General features: G+C 47.2%; 1 protein-coding gene across 1 annotated transcript in view; it reads right to left on the reverse strand.

Annotated features, from left to right (window-relative positions):
• Window positions 1-13,385, reverse strand: part of TTC33 (tetratricopeptide repeat domain 33) — a 32,474-nt gene extending 19,089 nt beyond the window's left edge. The window contains exons 1-2 of the mRNA XM_080973162.1: window positions 13,249-13,385; window positions 11,824-12,053 (exon numbers count right to left, since the gene is read on the reverse strand). Coding sequence (XP_080829288.1) covers window positions 11,824-12,044 — 221 coding nt within the window. The 5' untranslated portion in view covers window positions 12,045-12,053; window positions 13,249-13,385. The remainder of the gene's footprint in view (window positions 1-11,823; window positions 12,054-13,248) is intronic.
• Window positions 13,386-13,954: the final 569 nt, after the last annotated feature.

Consider the following 13,954-nt stretch of genomic DNA (forward strand, 5'->3'; position numbering starts at 1 on the left):
GGTACTGCTGATTTAGCTGGCAGCATTCTTCCATCTGAATCACAATTACTTATTACAGCGGGGATGAACTGTGATTCTGAGAAACACAGTGCTGTTGGAGGCGTCTATTGGCTGAAATAATGGGCAGCTAAGTCTTGGGACACGGGTGGTGCTGTTCTCTAAACCACAGAGCCTAGGGCTTGCCAATCAGAAGGTCGGCAGTTCGAATCCCTGCGACGGGGTGAGCTCCCATTGCTCGGTCCCAGCTCCTGCAACCTAGCAGTTCGAAAGCACATAAAAGTGTAAGTAGATAAATAGGTACCGCTCTGGCGGGAAGGTAAACGGTGTTTCCGTGCGCTGCTCTGGATCGCCAGAAGCGGCTTTGTCATGCTGGCCACATGACCCGGAAGCTGCCTGAGGACAAACGCCGGTTCCCTCTGCCAGTAAAGCAAGATGAGCATCGCAACCCCAGCATCTGTGACTGGACTTAACAGTCAGGGTCCCTTTACCTTTAGTCTTGGTATTTTGGTCATATTCAATTGTGGGCAATTAAAAGGTGTTAACTCAAGATCACTTAACACATCAGCTTATGTGTTTTTTGACCTCACAAATGAGGGTAAAAAAGAAGAAGTAAAGGGATGGAAACTAATTTTTTTCAGTGTGTGTTTATGGGTGGAAATGAGGTTTCTACCCACATTGTGTGGACTAAGGGAAAGGCAGTTTTATTGATTTGATTTGATATCCTTCCTGCACCTTCCATTTCTAAGCTGTTGGTGGCAGTTGATTAAGAACGGCCTGGCAATTTTTGTTTGTTTGTTTAAGGAACAAGGAAAAAAAACCCATAAAGCATATACAAAAGTAGTGCAAAAATTAGAAATATATAAGCATGTATTTCAGAAACAGATTGTGATACAGAATAGCTAGATTATATCACAAATGATGTCACCATTTTTGCAGGTCTGTTATAATACACAATGGGCAATAAGTTACAAGAAATCTAATGATGCAATGATGCTACAATATGGCAACAGGCACACAACAATCCTAAACGCACTCATTTGGAAAGCAAGATACAATTAAATCAATGATGCTCGACTATATGGAGCCTCATGGAGCTATACAGCAGAATGTAAGCATTCTAAATAAATAACAACTGTCTTGCACTGAATGTCATGAGTCTATCCTGAACAGTATTTTAATCTGAATGGAAACTGCTCCATATTTTAAAAGGCTGCTGTCTACACATGCATTAACATCGGGAATCTATAATATTTGGTGTCTTAAAGAAGTTTTCATGTCACTGGCAGATGTAAGAGAGGAGTAGGGAAATCAAGGATATAGACCCATGGACAAAGGGAGGGTTAAAAACCTAGTTTCTCCTATTTATTACTGCATCACAATGACAATGAACCCATCTATCAGGAGACAAGAGCTGCAACTCACAAATGGAGTCTGTACAGAAAACAACACTATCAAACGTATTATCAGAGGAGGCATTTGTCACATGGAAACCAGCCTTATGCATAAGAGAAGCTAGTAAGAACAAGTCCAGAGATATCATAGCAACTGCTGAACTGGGCTGGATCAAAACAGAAACAAAGAAAAATTAGAAAATGCTGAAAAGATGAATTTATATCCCAAATAATCCATGTCTTTGAACCCAATGTTGATGGCGTAACTCTGGCCACAGTAACAACAATGGCCTTTATTGTCTGAAAAAGGAAGACGATTCAAATGCAAGCCCAACACAGATAGGATGCTTTCTCATCCAGAGTCAGATTACTGGGTCCATCTGGCGCAGGATGATTCGCACTGATTAGTAGAGGGTCTCCAAGGTTTTGGAAAGGTGTTTCTCCCCACTCAGCTTGAGGTGCAAGGGACTGAACCTGAGACCTTCTGCATGCAAAGCAGATGCTCTACCACTAAGATACAGCCCCTCTCCTTCCACCTAAGGGGACAGACACTCCTGATTGCTCCACAATCTTTCCATAGATCACTTGAATGGAGCTGGCAGACCACCAGGGGTCTGTGGACTATAATTTGAGAGCCTCTGCCCTAGACCCTGAATTCTATCCCCAGGGCCCTGCAGAAAAGCTGTGAAACTTATATTGGTAGTATGGGGGGGGGGGGGACCTGGCTTTCTCTGGACAATGACACTCACTTCTTTCTGAAAGATACATATGCCCCCACTCTCACTTAGCTCATTTCCTGTTCAGTAACGATGGTTCTCTTGGGTATCATCATGCAATTTAAAGCTGTGTGTGATTCAATGACTTCTACTTCTGTACAGAGGATTTGGCCATTTAATTTCTCCTGAAAAGAGAGATGGCTCATTCTTGATTTCAAGAACTTTTAATAGCTGGGGGCAGGGAAAGCTGCTTTGCAAAGATGAGCCACAAATAAATGTCCCACCCTTCATCTCTTTTGTATACATTTAATAGTTTAGTTCCCAGAAGGTATTTCCCCCCGACTATATTCTACTACTGCCATGGTAACCAGTAGCACTGCAAGTGCATTTCATTTCTCCTTAGAAGCAATTGTTGCATTTGTGCTTTATTACCCTGGACAAATGCTCTTTGGGGACCCACCGCATGAGCTCATTCTTACTCTTCCTTGGAATCACGGAAACTGGAAACAACCAAGACTTGTTATCACCATAATAATCAGGGGGTTGAGTCTCCTAATGAACAATTACTGTTCATTAATCAAGTGCTGCTCTGAAACATCTTAGGTGACAGGATCTCTCATCATCTAGTAAAGGAAACAATTCCCAAACACTTACAAGCATTCTCTGGACATGTAACAGGCCACGTATAATATCCAAGTTTGCCTTCAGAAATAATGTACTAGCTTAGTGGGCTCCAGTGATGTTAGCTCCTAAGGTTGTGCAGTCTCCCCATTTTATTCCATAGAAAAAGTTTGCAGGTTTTACAGTTTACAGGCTTACAGATTTTTAACGCCTGAAACTACCATCCTTATGCCATATCACATACATAACAACAACAGCAACTCCCCATGTTTGCCATGAGGTAGAAGGTGGGCTGCTATTCAAAAGAAACAAGGGTCCAAAAAGCATTATGATTAATATGGATACTGTACAGCTGACTTAGAACATATGCAAAAATCTGTACATCACTGCTCTTTGTTGGTATTGCTAATGCTGTATTTTTATGGAATGAAAGGTAAATGAACAAGAAAGAAAGCAAGAAAGCAAGAAAGCAAGCAAGCAAGAAAGAAAGAGTCTACACAATTGGTAACAATCACATAGTAAAGTTTTTCCTGGGCTGTACCTCTTCAGTCTCCAAGCACAGAAATCTCTACAAGACACAAGGCACTTTTTGTGTGAGAGAGATTTACATACACACGGGGGGATAAAATAAAATATTTTGGTAACTAAGCAAAATTAAAAAAATGTATATAAATATATGCTACCATTGCAACAATCTGTGCAAACCTAAATGCTGATGTGTGGAGGGTGTTCAAGTTGTTTTTAAAAGCACTCCATGTTTTCCTGTAAGCACACTAAATAAAATCTTTTCTTAATTGTGATGGGACGATGAGCTGCTTGTGTGTAAAATCCTAGTCCCTCAGAGTTTGGTCAAGTTTGCAAACCTCTGTCTGTAACGGAGCCCCTTAAACATGGCTCCGTCAGTCGCTGGCAGATTCCGACAGTGGTTGCTTTCGGAATCGCTTCCAACATAAAAGCTCCTTAACGGAAACACGTCTTCTGGACTCTCTGCGTGACAGTTTCCGGCGAGGAGTGGGTGTCCCTACAGGAGGTCCTGAAACCTCCCCACTGTTTTCGCTGGAAGTGTCTCTGAGCCATCCCTCCAGCTCCCTTTCCCTCAGCTCAGCTCCTCTCCCCCTACTGGTTCCCTCTTCAGCTGCTGAGTCTCTCCCAACCTGTGTGAGCCCTTTCACTTCCCTTCCTTCCGATGGCAGTTCCCTGACATCCACCTCCCCTCCAGGGCCCCCTTCATCCCCTCTCGCCCCCTCCTCTACGGGCGGTGAGGAGGCAAAACCCCGGAATGAACTTCCTTCATCTTCCGATGTCCCGAACACTTCTCTCCACCTGTTGCGGTTCCTGGTCTCGAAGTACTCCTCCTCCTCAGAGTCCATCTCCCCTTCCCCTTCCGATTCCGAGAATCCTTCCAACTCCTCCTCCTCATCGGTGGTCCCAAAGTATTCCCTCCGGAACCTCTCCACAGGCTGAGGTTTCCTTGGGAACCTTTGATGGAACGTTTCTATCAATACCTCGTCATTGATATCTTCTGCCATTACCCAAGTGTTTTCTGACTCCGGTTCTCCTTCCCACGCTACCAAATACTCCACCTGATCCCCCTTCCATCTGGCGTCGAGGATTTCTGCCACATGGCTGCTGCATTCCCTTTCTTCTATGACCGGTCCCCGAGTGGCCATCCCTTCTCGTCCCCCCTCATACGGTGACAGTAACGACCTGTGAAATACTGGGTGCAGTTTCATGTGGTTGGGTAACCGGAGCCTGAAAGCCACTGGGTTGACCTGTTGAATGACCTCAAAGGGACCCAATCTCCTGGGTCTTAATTTCTTACAACCTCCTTTGAACGGCAACCCTTGGGTTGACAGCCACACCCTATCTCCCACCCTTATGGTTTCACCTTCCCTTCGGTTCTTGTCTGCCTGCCTCTTGTATTCTTCCTTCGCCCTTTCTAAGTTGAGTTGGAGCTGACGATGGATTGCTTCCATTTCTTCTACAAAATGCTCGGCTGCCGGGACACCCCATCTCTCCCCTTCTCCCCCTGGGAAAGCCCTGGGATGACACCCATAATTAGCCAAGAAGGGGCTCATCCCTGTGGACACATTCTCGGCATTGTTGTAGGCAAATTCCGCCAGCGCCAATTTTTCTACCCAGTCATTCTCTCTGTCATTGACATAACACCTCAGGTATTGCTGGAGGACCCCGTTTGCTCTTTCCGCCTGCCCGTTGGTTTCAGGGTGCCGGGCAGTCGAAAAGTTGACCTCCACCTGCAGTAAGCTCATGAGCTTCCTCCAGAACCTGGAAGTAAATTGTTTTCCTCGGTCTGAGACCACCCTCAATGGCACCCCGTGCAACCTAAAAATGTGTTCTACAAATAACTTCGCTGTCTCTTCCGCCGTGACTGCATGCGAGCAGGCTACAAAGTGGCACATCTTTGTTAGTAGGTCTACCACCACCATGATGGCTGTTTTCCCCTTGGACTTCGGCAGATCAGTCATAAAATCTATCGACACTGCCTCCCAAGGTCGTTCTGGGGTTGGTAAGGGTTCTAATAGCCCCGCCGGCGCCCGCCTCTCCCCTTTGGCTCGCTGGCATTGCTCACACCCTCTTACATACTCCCGTACATCTTCCCTCACCTTAGGCCACCAAAATTCCCTGGTGACCAACCACATGGTTTTGTGTTGTCCAAAATGCCCCGCCGTGGGGCTGTCGTGCAACTGCTTGAGTACCCTCCCCCTTAAGTCTCCTTCAGGGATATACAGTGCCCCTTTGTAATACAAAGCTCCATTTCTTTCCTCGAAACCCCCTGGTTCCTCTCCCTCACCCCTAAGACCTCTGAGCTTATTCTGGGCGTATTCATCATTCTCTGTTTCCTCTACCAGTTCTCTTTGTCCCACCAATGCCGCCCCACACACCCAGCGGTCCTCTGGAATGACATGTCTCTCTTCGGGTGCTCCCTCCCCCTCCAAATATTCAGGTTTGCGTGAGAGAGCGTCCGCCCTAATGTTCTCTGGGCCTGGCACGTAACAAATCTCAAAGTTAAATTTGGAGAACTCCTGGGCCCATCTCACTTGCCGTTGGTTGAGCACTCGTGCCGTCCTCCAATACTCTAGGTTCTTGTGGTCAGTGCACACTTGCACCTTATGTTGTGCGCCAATTAGCAGGTGCCTCCATCTCCGGAACGCCTCATGAATGGCTAGTAGTTCTCGGTCATACACCGTGTAGTTCCTCTCGGATTTGTTCAGCTTTCGCGAAAAAAAGGCACACGGTCTCCACTCTGACTCCTCCTTCCCTGGCTGCAGAAGCACCGCCCCAATAGCTCTGTCTGATGCGTCAGTTTCCACTCTCATCGGTTTTTGTAAATCCACATGCAGGAGTTGTTGTTCCGAGGCGAAGGCCCTTTTTAGTTCCTCAAATGCTCGCTCCGCCTCCTCAGTCCAAACGAACTTCTTCTTACTGCTGAGACAGTCCGTAATGGGCGCCGTCAGGTAGGCAAAGTTTCGGATGAACTTACGATGGAAGTTCCCAAATCCTAGGAACCTCTGCACATCCTTCCTTGTTTTGGGTGTTTTCCATTCCAGCACCGCCTGGACCTTGCCGGGATCCATGGCCAATCCCTTGTCTGACAGGCGATACCCCAGGAATTCCACCTCCTTGGTATGAAACTGACACTTCTCCAGTTTCACCCACAGCTGGTTGGCTTGCAGCCTGCTCAACACTTCTCTGACGTCTCTCACATGCTGCTCCTCATTCTCAGAATACACCAACACGTCGTCTAAGAAGGCCACACAATTCTTGTAAAGCAAAGGCCCCAGGACGTGGTTCATAAACGATTGAAAGCACGCGGAGCCTCCTTGTAGGCCGAAGGGCATAACTAAATATTCAAATGCCCCCAAAGGGGTGAACATGGTGGTTTTCCATTCATCCCCCTTCCTTATTCGTATCAGGTTGTACGCCCCCCTTAGGTCCAGTTTAGTAAAAATCTTTCCCTTCCTGACCCTTGTCAAAATGTCGTCAATCCTGGGCATAGGGAAAGCCACTGGTTCTGACACTGCATTTAAGGCCCTGAAGTCACACACAAGCCTCGGCTTGTTCGTGTTTTTTTTATCCACAAAAAACACTGGGCTGCCCCCCACCGCCCTGGACTCTCTGATGAACCCTCTCTTCAGGTTCTTGTCAATGAACTCTCTTAGCTCCTGCATCTCTCTGTCTGACATGGCGTACAGCTTGCCTACAGGGAGCTGTGCCCCAGGGAGTAAATTGATTTGACAGTCAAAGGGTCTATGCGGGGGTAGTTGGTCAGCTTCCCTTTCGCTGAAGACGTCGCGGAGATCTGCGTATTGTCGTGGTACCTTCACGTTCTCCGTTACTTCAGTCCCTGCTAGGGTGGCTTGGGCCCCTGCCAAACCCTTTCCCTCTTTGCAGTGTTCTAAGCAATGTGCTGAACCAAAAGAAACCACTCTCTGATGCCAGCCCACCAGCGGATCATGTAACGCTAGCCAGCTCATCCCCAATATAATGGGAGCTCCTCCCAAGGTGGCCACATTAAACGCTATCAGTTCGGTGTGCCTTGCCACCTTCATTATCATTGGGACGGTCTGCAAGCTGACTTCTCCTCCCAACAGCTCCCTGCCATCGATCGTGGTCACCTGCAGGGGGTTGCTTAAAGGGATCGTCTGTATCTGGTGTTCAGCTGCAAACTCTTTGCTCATGAAATTGCAGGAGCTGCCTGAGTCCAACAGCGCCTTTATCTTTAGAGGGTGTCCGTTTGGCAGCTCTAGCGCCACTTCTATCACTAGGGCGGGTTTAGGAGGTTCTGGCGTGGGCACTTTCACTGCTCTTTGGCCTGGCTGCTGTGCCCCGACGGTGGCAGCCAGGCGTTGGCTTTTACTTGCTTCGGTATTTCTTCCTCTCTTCCCTCCACAGCTCCTACCATCCCTTGCCATTCCTTCCTCTGGGGGCAGACTCTGGCAAAGTGACCTGGCTGTTGGCAGAGATAGCATTTCCGGGCGCCTTTTCCCTCCTTCTTTCCCCCCTCACTGGGCTTTGAAACTGCGCGTGCGCGCGCTGTTCCGATTTCCATCGGCTCTGCCGGCGGGAAAGTTGGCTCTGGAATGTCTGGAATGCGGAACTCCTTCCAACGTTCCCCCTTCCCTTCCCGCCTCTCCAATGCTCTCGCCTCCTGGCGCGCTCCTATGGTCAGCGCTGATTTGGTCAGCTGGTCCATAGACTCCGCCCTGGGCGCCCGGGAAAGTTCGTCTTTCACAGCCGAAGAAAGCCCTTCTTCAAAGAGCATTTGAATGGGTTCCGCCGATAGATCCCACCCCAATTTATGGATCAACATGGTGAACTCAGTCCAGTACTCACGGACAGATCGGCTCCCCTGTTTGCAAGCCATTAACTGTCTGCGGACCACTCCCTGTTCAATATCGCTGGAAAACATCAGATCCATGGCGCGAAAGAACTTCATCGTGTCCTTTAGGACGTCACTATTCGCTGCCATCAGGGGTCTAACCCAGTCTCTCGCCCCCTTTTCAAGATGCCCAATCACGAAAGCCACTCGTGATTCCTCGTCAGGGAATTCATCAAACTGCAGATTGAGGGCATATTGCATCTCTGTCCGAAAGCCATGATAGTCTTTGGGCTCCCCCCCAAACTTCTGCACCAATCCTGGTACCTTTCTGACGAGCTGGGTGTCTTTCCCCTTTTTGTCTGCATCCTGAGCCCTCCTCTCCTCAAGCCTCGCCGTCTGCAGCGCTAGCTGGACCTCCAACACCCGGTACCTTTCTTCCAGGCTTGGACCCGCTCCAGCTCCTGCTTCTCCGGTTCCGGCTGGGTTGCTCATGATGCCTTCTCCTGCACAAGCTGCTCACGAAGACTGTCGGAATGCTGTGATGGGACGATGAGCTGCTTGTGTGTAAAATCCTAGTCCCTCAGAGTTTGGTCAAGTTTGCAAACCTCTGTCTGTAACGGAGCCCCTTAAACATGGCTCCGTCAGTCGCTGGCAGATTCCGACAGTGGTTGCTTTCGGAATCGCTTCCAACATAAAAGCTCCTTAACGGAAACACGTCTTCTGGACTCTCTGCGTGACAGTTTCCGGCGAGGAGTGGGTGTCCCTACAGGAGGTCCTGAAACCTCCCCACTGTTTTCGCTGGAAGTGTCTCTGAGCCATCCCTCCAGCTCCCTTTCCCTCAGCTCAGCTCCTCTCCCCCTACTGGTTCCCTCTTCAGCTGCTGAGTCTCTCCCAACCTGTGTGAGCCCTTTCACTTCCCTTCCTTCCGATGGCAGTTCCCTGACATTAATGTCCAAAGCCTGATATTTTGAACTCAAGTTTCATTCTGATAATGAAAGCTATTAAAATCAGGAAAGATAAATCTATAAATTATTCTGATGAAAACCTTTGTATGCTCTACAAATTACAGTGCAATGAGATTTCTTGTACGGCCTGTAGAATCTCCAGAATTATGTGTATTCAAAAGCAAACCCCAGTATGTTCAATGGGTTTCCTTCTAGGCAAATGTATGACTACAGTACTGCTCCAATCTTATCCTTGTGGGCTGGCCCAGTTTGGTATTCTTTGCATACAACAATCTAACAGGCCTGTTCTCCCTCCTTCTGCAGATCACAAGGTCTGAACAATCACTCAAAATGGCACTCCATCTTAAATCTACTCCCATCTTCTGTAGAAAGTAGTATGGCATTCTCTTCTCCAGATATCATCAACCTTTTCCTTCAAACAGCAGCCAATGAAGTGGGGTTGGACAGGAGAGAAAGTTCTCCAACATATAGCGGAGTAGATAGGAGCAAAACTTGACACAAGGGCTCTGCTTTCCGAAGCAGAGTAACATTTCTTCTAATGAGCGGCTTGCCCAGATTGCTTTAACCACTTGGGATCCAAGTCACAGTACAGTCATACCTCGGGTTGAAGATGCTTCAAGTTGAGTGCGTTCGAGTTGCGCTCTTTGGCAACCCGGAAGTAACGGAGCGCGTTACTTCCGGGTTTCACCGCTTGTGCATGCGCAGACGCTCAAAATGACGTCACACGCATGCGCAGAAGTGACGAAAAGCAACGCGTTTGTGCGCAGACGCGCCGTCGCTAGTTATGTTTACTTCTAGATACGAACGGGGCTCCGGAACGGATCCCGTTCGTATCTAGAGGTACCACTGTATCCTATTGAAATCGCAACTTAAGCTACGCTTAAGCCTGCATGCAACTGCATATTCTTAACTGCATAACATTATTATGTGCTATTAAACAGAAAGTACGTTTCTCCCGAGATTATTTGGTTCATATCACATTTTCATATTACACTTGTGCAAGAAGTGTCAGCTTCCTCAACTGATTAAGCAACTCTAACAACTTTGTACTCTGTCAATGTTCCCCACATTTAAAAGTAATTGGTATCCAGGAAAGAACATAATTTCGTTACTCTCAAATGATCCGGCATCTAATGTACCTTTAAGCCAAGAGATAATGTTTTATTGGTATCATAACATTCTACGGAAGGAAACACGTGCTTGGAATTAGCAACCATAATGGCTTCAGATCTCTAGAAAAATGAAGTTCTTTACGCTGTTCCTTTATCAAATACAAACTGATTGCATAATGTTAAACAGCTCTGACCTCCATGATAATTTTTTAATAACCTGAGCAGCAATAAAGTACACAGGAAGCAAAACTGTTAACAGCGTTTATGTCTATCAATAGGCCAACAATTACTGCAACACACTATATGTAGGGCTTCCATTGAGCTTAGTCTGAAAGCCATAGTTAGCACACCATGCTGCAGCATGATCACTGACAAGATGGTCTTGCTCAGAGATGTACACTGACTGCCAATATGTTATTGGGACAAATTTAAAGTGTTACTATAGGTATATAAAGCCCTCAATGGCTTAGGGCTGCCTCACCCTGTCTGTGCCCACTTGACCACATAAATTTAAGGATCTGGCACTTTTACAAACACTGAATAATATTAATTCCACATTTGCAAGCAATCAATCTTTCAGCGTGGCCACACATACACATTGGAACTCTCTGCCCATGGGTGTTAGAGAGAAGTCCTGGCAGGGCTCTGATGGGTGTGTGATGGAGGCAGAGGGGGCAGAAGAGTGACCCAGGAGAGAGGCCAGCAATTTATGGAGTTTGGTGCCACCCGCGAAGCAGGAAGCAAGATGGGGGGGAAGGGGAAGGGTCTGAGCAGTCAGAGACATAAGTGAGGGCACAGGACATGTTAGAAGTGGAGGAAGAGGGTGATCTTCCAAGGGGTGGGTTGGTTGAATCCCCACCATCTCCCACCCCACTGTCTCCTGGAACTAGGAAGGCCTTGAAGAGGGAAGTGCAGCGATGATTTCTGTGTAGAAGCCTCAGGTTACATGTGTGAACTCCATTAAGTGAGGTTAGAATGTAGGTCAGTAATGTATCCACAGCGGCTAAAATAAATCTCTCAATTTATTTCTAGGCCACCTATCTCGATGACTTTCTATTCTTTTCAAAGATCTTGTTAATCAAGAAATAGATTTAAAATTGACCCTACAGTGGTACCTGTAGGGTTACATACGCTTCAGGGTTACATACGCTTCAGGTTACAGACTCCGCTAACCCAGAAATAGTACCTCGGGTTAAGAACTTTGCTTCAGGTTGAGAACAGAAATTGTGCTCTGGCGGTGCGGCAGCAGCGGGAGGCCCCATTAGCTAAAGTGGTACCTCAGGTTAAGTACAGTTTCAGGTTAAGAACGGACCTCCAGAACGAATTAAGTTCTTAAGCCAAGGTACCACTGTATTTCTAATCCTCAAACAGCACTGTATTAAAGAGGCCTTTATCACCATCTACTGGCTAGTTAACATTACTACTACTAGATCATGGCAAAAAAACCTATTTTTTATATCTGTACTCTTTTTTTTTACCGTAGATAATGGAACTTCCCCCTCTCCCCGCTCTGGCCCCACACCCTCCTGAAATCTGCTCCAGAGGGTTGGGGGGACCCTCAGAACAGATTTAGGTGGCACAAAGCAGAGAGGAAGTTTTGTTGCCCAGCCAACACAACCTATACACCTGAAAAAATCCATCATAAGATTTAAATTTTTCAAAAACCATCATCTTTACCTTTCATTCTCAGCCAAAATTGCACCTTCATCCTTCAGATGTTTACTTCTGGCCACACAATCTTCCAGGAGAAGCCCCTTTTTTCTTTTAGTGTCATGGAACCATTCAGCTTCATCACTGTCAGCAAGATCCTGCTCATCAGCAGCCTGAGCTTCAAATTGCTGAGATGTTACCTTCGACACCTTCTCACCAATCTTCCTCTTCCACCCAAAGGAAGCCATTTCGGAAACCTTTTGGAAAAGAAGGTAATTTCAACCATTGGCACCATTTTGTTTTAACACAAACCATAACAAATGACAACTGAAATTAGTTGCAACAGAGGTTGACTTGCTCAAAAGAGACTGATTTATGCAAATGAATTCTGGCCATGGTGTGACTTCCACATCAGCCTTGCAAAGTTTAAAGACTTGTCAAAAGAGGAAGGTCTTCAATAGGCATCAATAATAACATTAGGAATACAGTAGTACCTCGGGTTACATACGCTTCAGGATACAGACTCTGCTAACCCAGAAATAGTACCTCGGGCTAAGAACTTTGCTGCAGGATGAGAACAGAAATCGCTTGGCAGTGGCGCACCAGCAGCGGGACGGCCCATTAGCTAAAGTGGTGCTTCAGGTTAAGAACAGTTTCAGGTTAAGAACGGACCTCTGGAACGAATTAAGTACGTAACCAGAGGTACCACTGTAATAATAATAATAATAATAATAATAATAACGGCAGCAGAGGTATTGCCCCATCTAATAATTAATGGGAGGGAATTCCAAAGGGTAGGTTCCATCAAATGTAATAATAATTGTGACTATTACAAGGATATTTGGGTCACCTTTCAAGCAAAGGCTGAAAGGGCAAGGGAAAGATCTACATCAGGAACAAGGGAGTAGGGAAGGGAGGACCAACACTGGGACTGGATGGGGGTCCTGCCACCCAAGGCAGTCGCCTCACCTTGCCTCATGGGTAGGCCAGCCCTGTCCCTACATCTACCAGAGAGGGGTGCAATACAGTGGCAGTGAAGTATCAGTAAATGGCAATGGCTACTATGGGGTGGAGTGAGGGGAAAGAAGCCTGCACTTCCAAACTTCCACTGCCTCCTCAACCTCCCTCACAGAAACTAAACCAGAGACGAAAAGTGGAAGGCTTTAAAAGAAGGTGCTTCTCTCCTTCAGGAGGCAGAGAAGAAGGTGGGCAGCCATTTCTCTCCCTTGAGAATATTCTATCCATGTTTAATTGCCCTTTTTAAAGACACCCCGCCTCGCCCCCAAAGCGCGCGCGCCCCCTATGCTTTTAGCGGTTCTTATCTGTAAGCCGCCTTGAGTCCCTGTCAAGGGAAAAGGCGGGTATAAATAAAAATAATAATATAATAATAATAATACAGGGAGAGGGGCGGAGGCATAATCCCCAACTGAAGACGGGGGGGGGGGTATTTACCTGAAGCCCCCTCCCCTCTCCAGCTCTGTCACAGTCCGAGCCGGGTCACATCTGATTTTTCAGCTCCCCGGAAGCGGGGGAAAGGAAGAACCGGAAGCAGCCGCGCTCGGCCCGTTTGGGAAAGCAGCGTCTATGGCAGTCCATGAGGCTACTTCCGGTCTAGAACTCAGGAAGGCGTTCGCTCTCCCCTGACGGTCTTTTGTCGTAGGCGCTTTTAACGCGACTCTCTCTCTCTCTCAGGGCAGGGAGAGACCATAAAGATTTCCATGGTAGAGCGGCGCCGCTCGACCTTCGCCGTTGCATGTTTTGCCTGCCTTCTACAGGAGCCGGCGGAACTGAGAATTCCACCCTTCCGCCCAAGAGCATGCTGGGTGTTGTAGTTCAAGGAAGGCAGCAGCGCCCTGATGCGCCAGTGGTTGTTTGATGGGTTGTTGTTGTTTAGTCGTGTCCGACTCTTCGTGACCCCATGGACCAGAGCACGCCAGGCACTCCTGTCTTCCACTGCCTCCCGCAGTTTGGTCAGACTCATGTTTGTAGCTTCGAGAACACTGTCCAACCAGAATAATAATAGTAATAGTAATAATAGTAATAATTTATTATTTATACCCCGCCCATCTGGCTGGGTCCCCCCAGCCACTCTGGGCAGCTTCCAACAAAACACTAAAATACAATAACCTATTAAACATTAAAAACTTCCTTAAACAGG

Source organism: Podarcis pityusensis, assembly GCF_964106645.2.
Source record: "Podarcis pityusensis genome assembly, chromosome: 11".
NCBI classification, from domain to species: Eukaryota; Metazoa; Chordata; class Lepidosauria; order Squamata; family Lacertidae; genus Podarcis; species Podarcis pityusensis.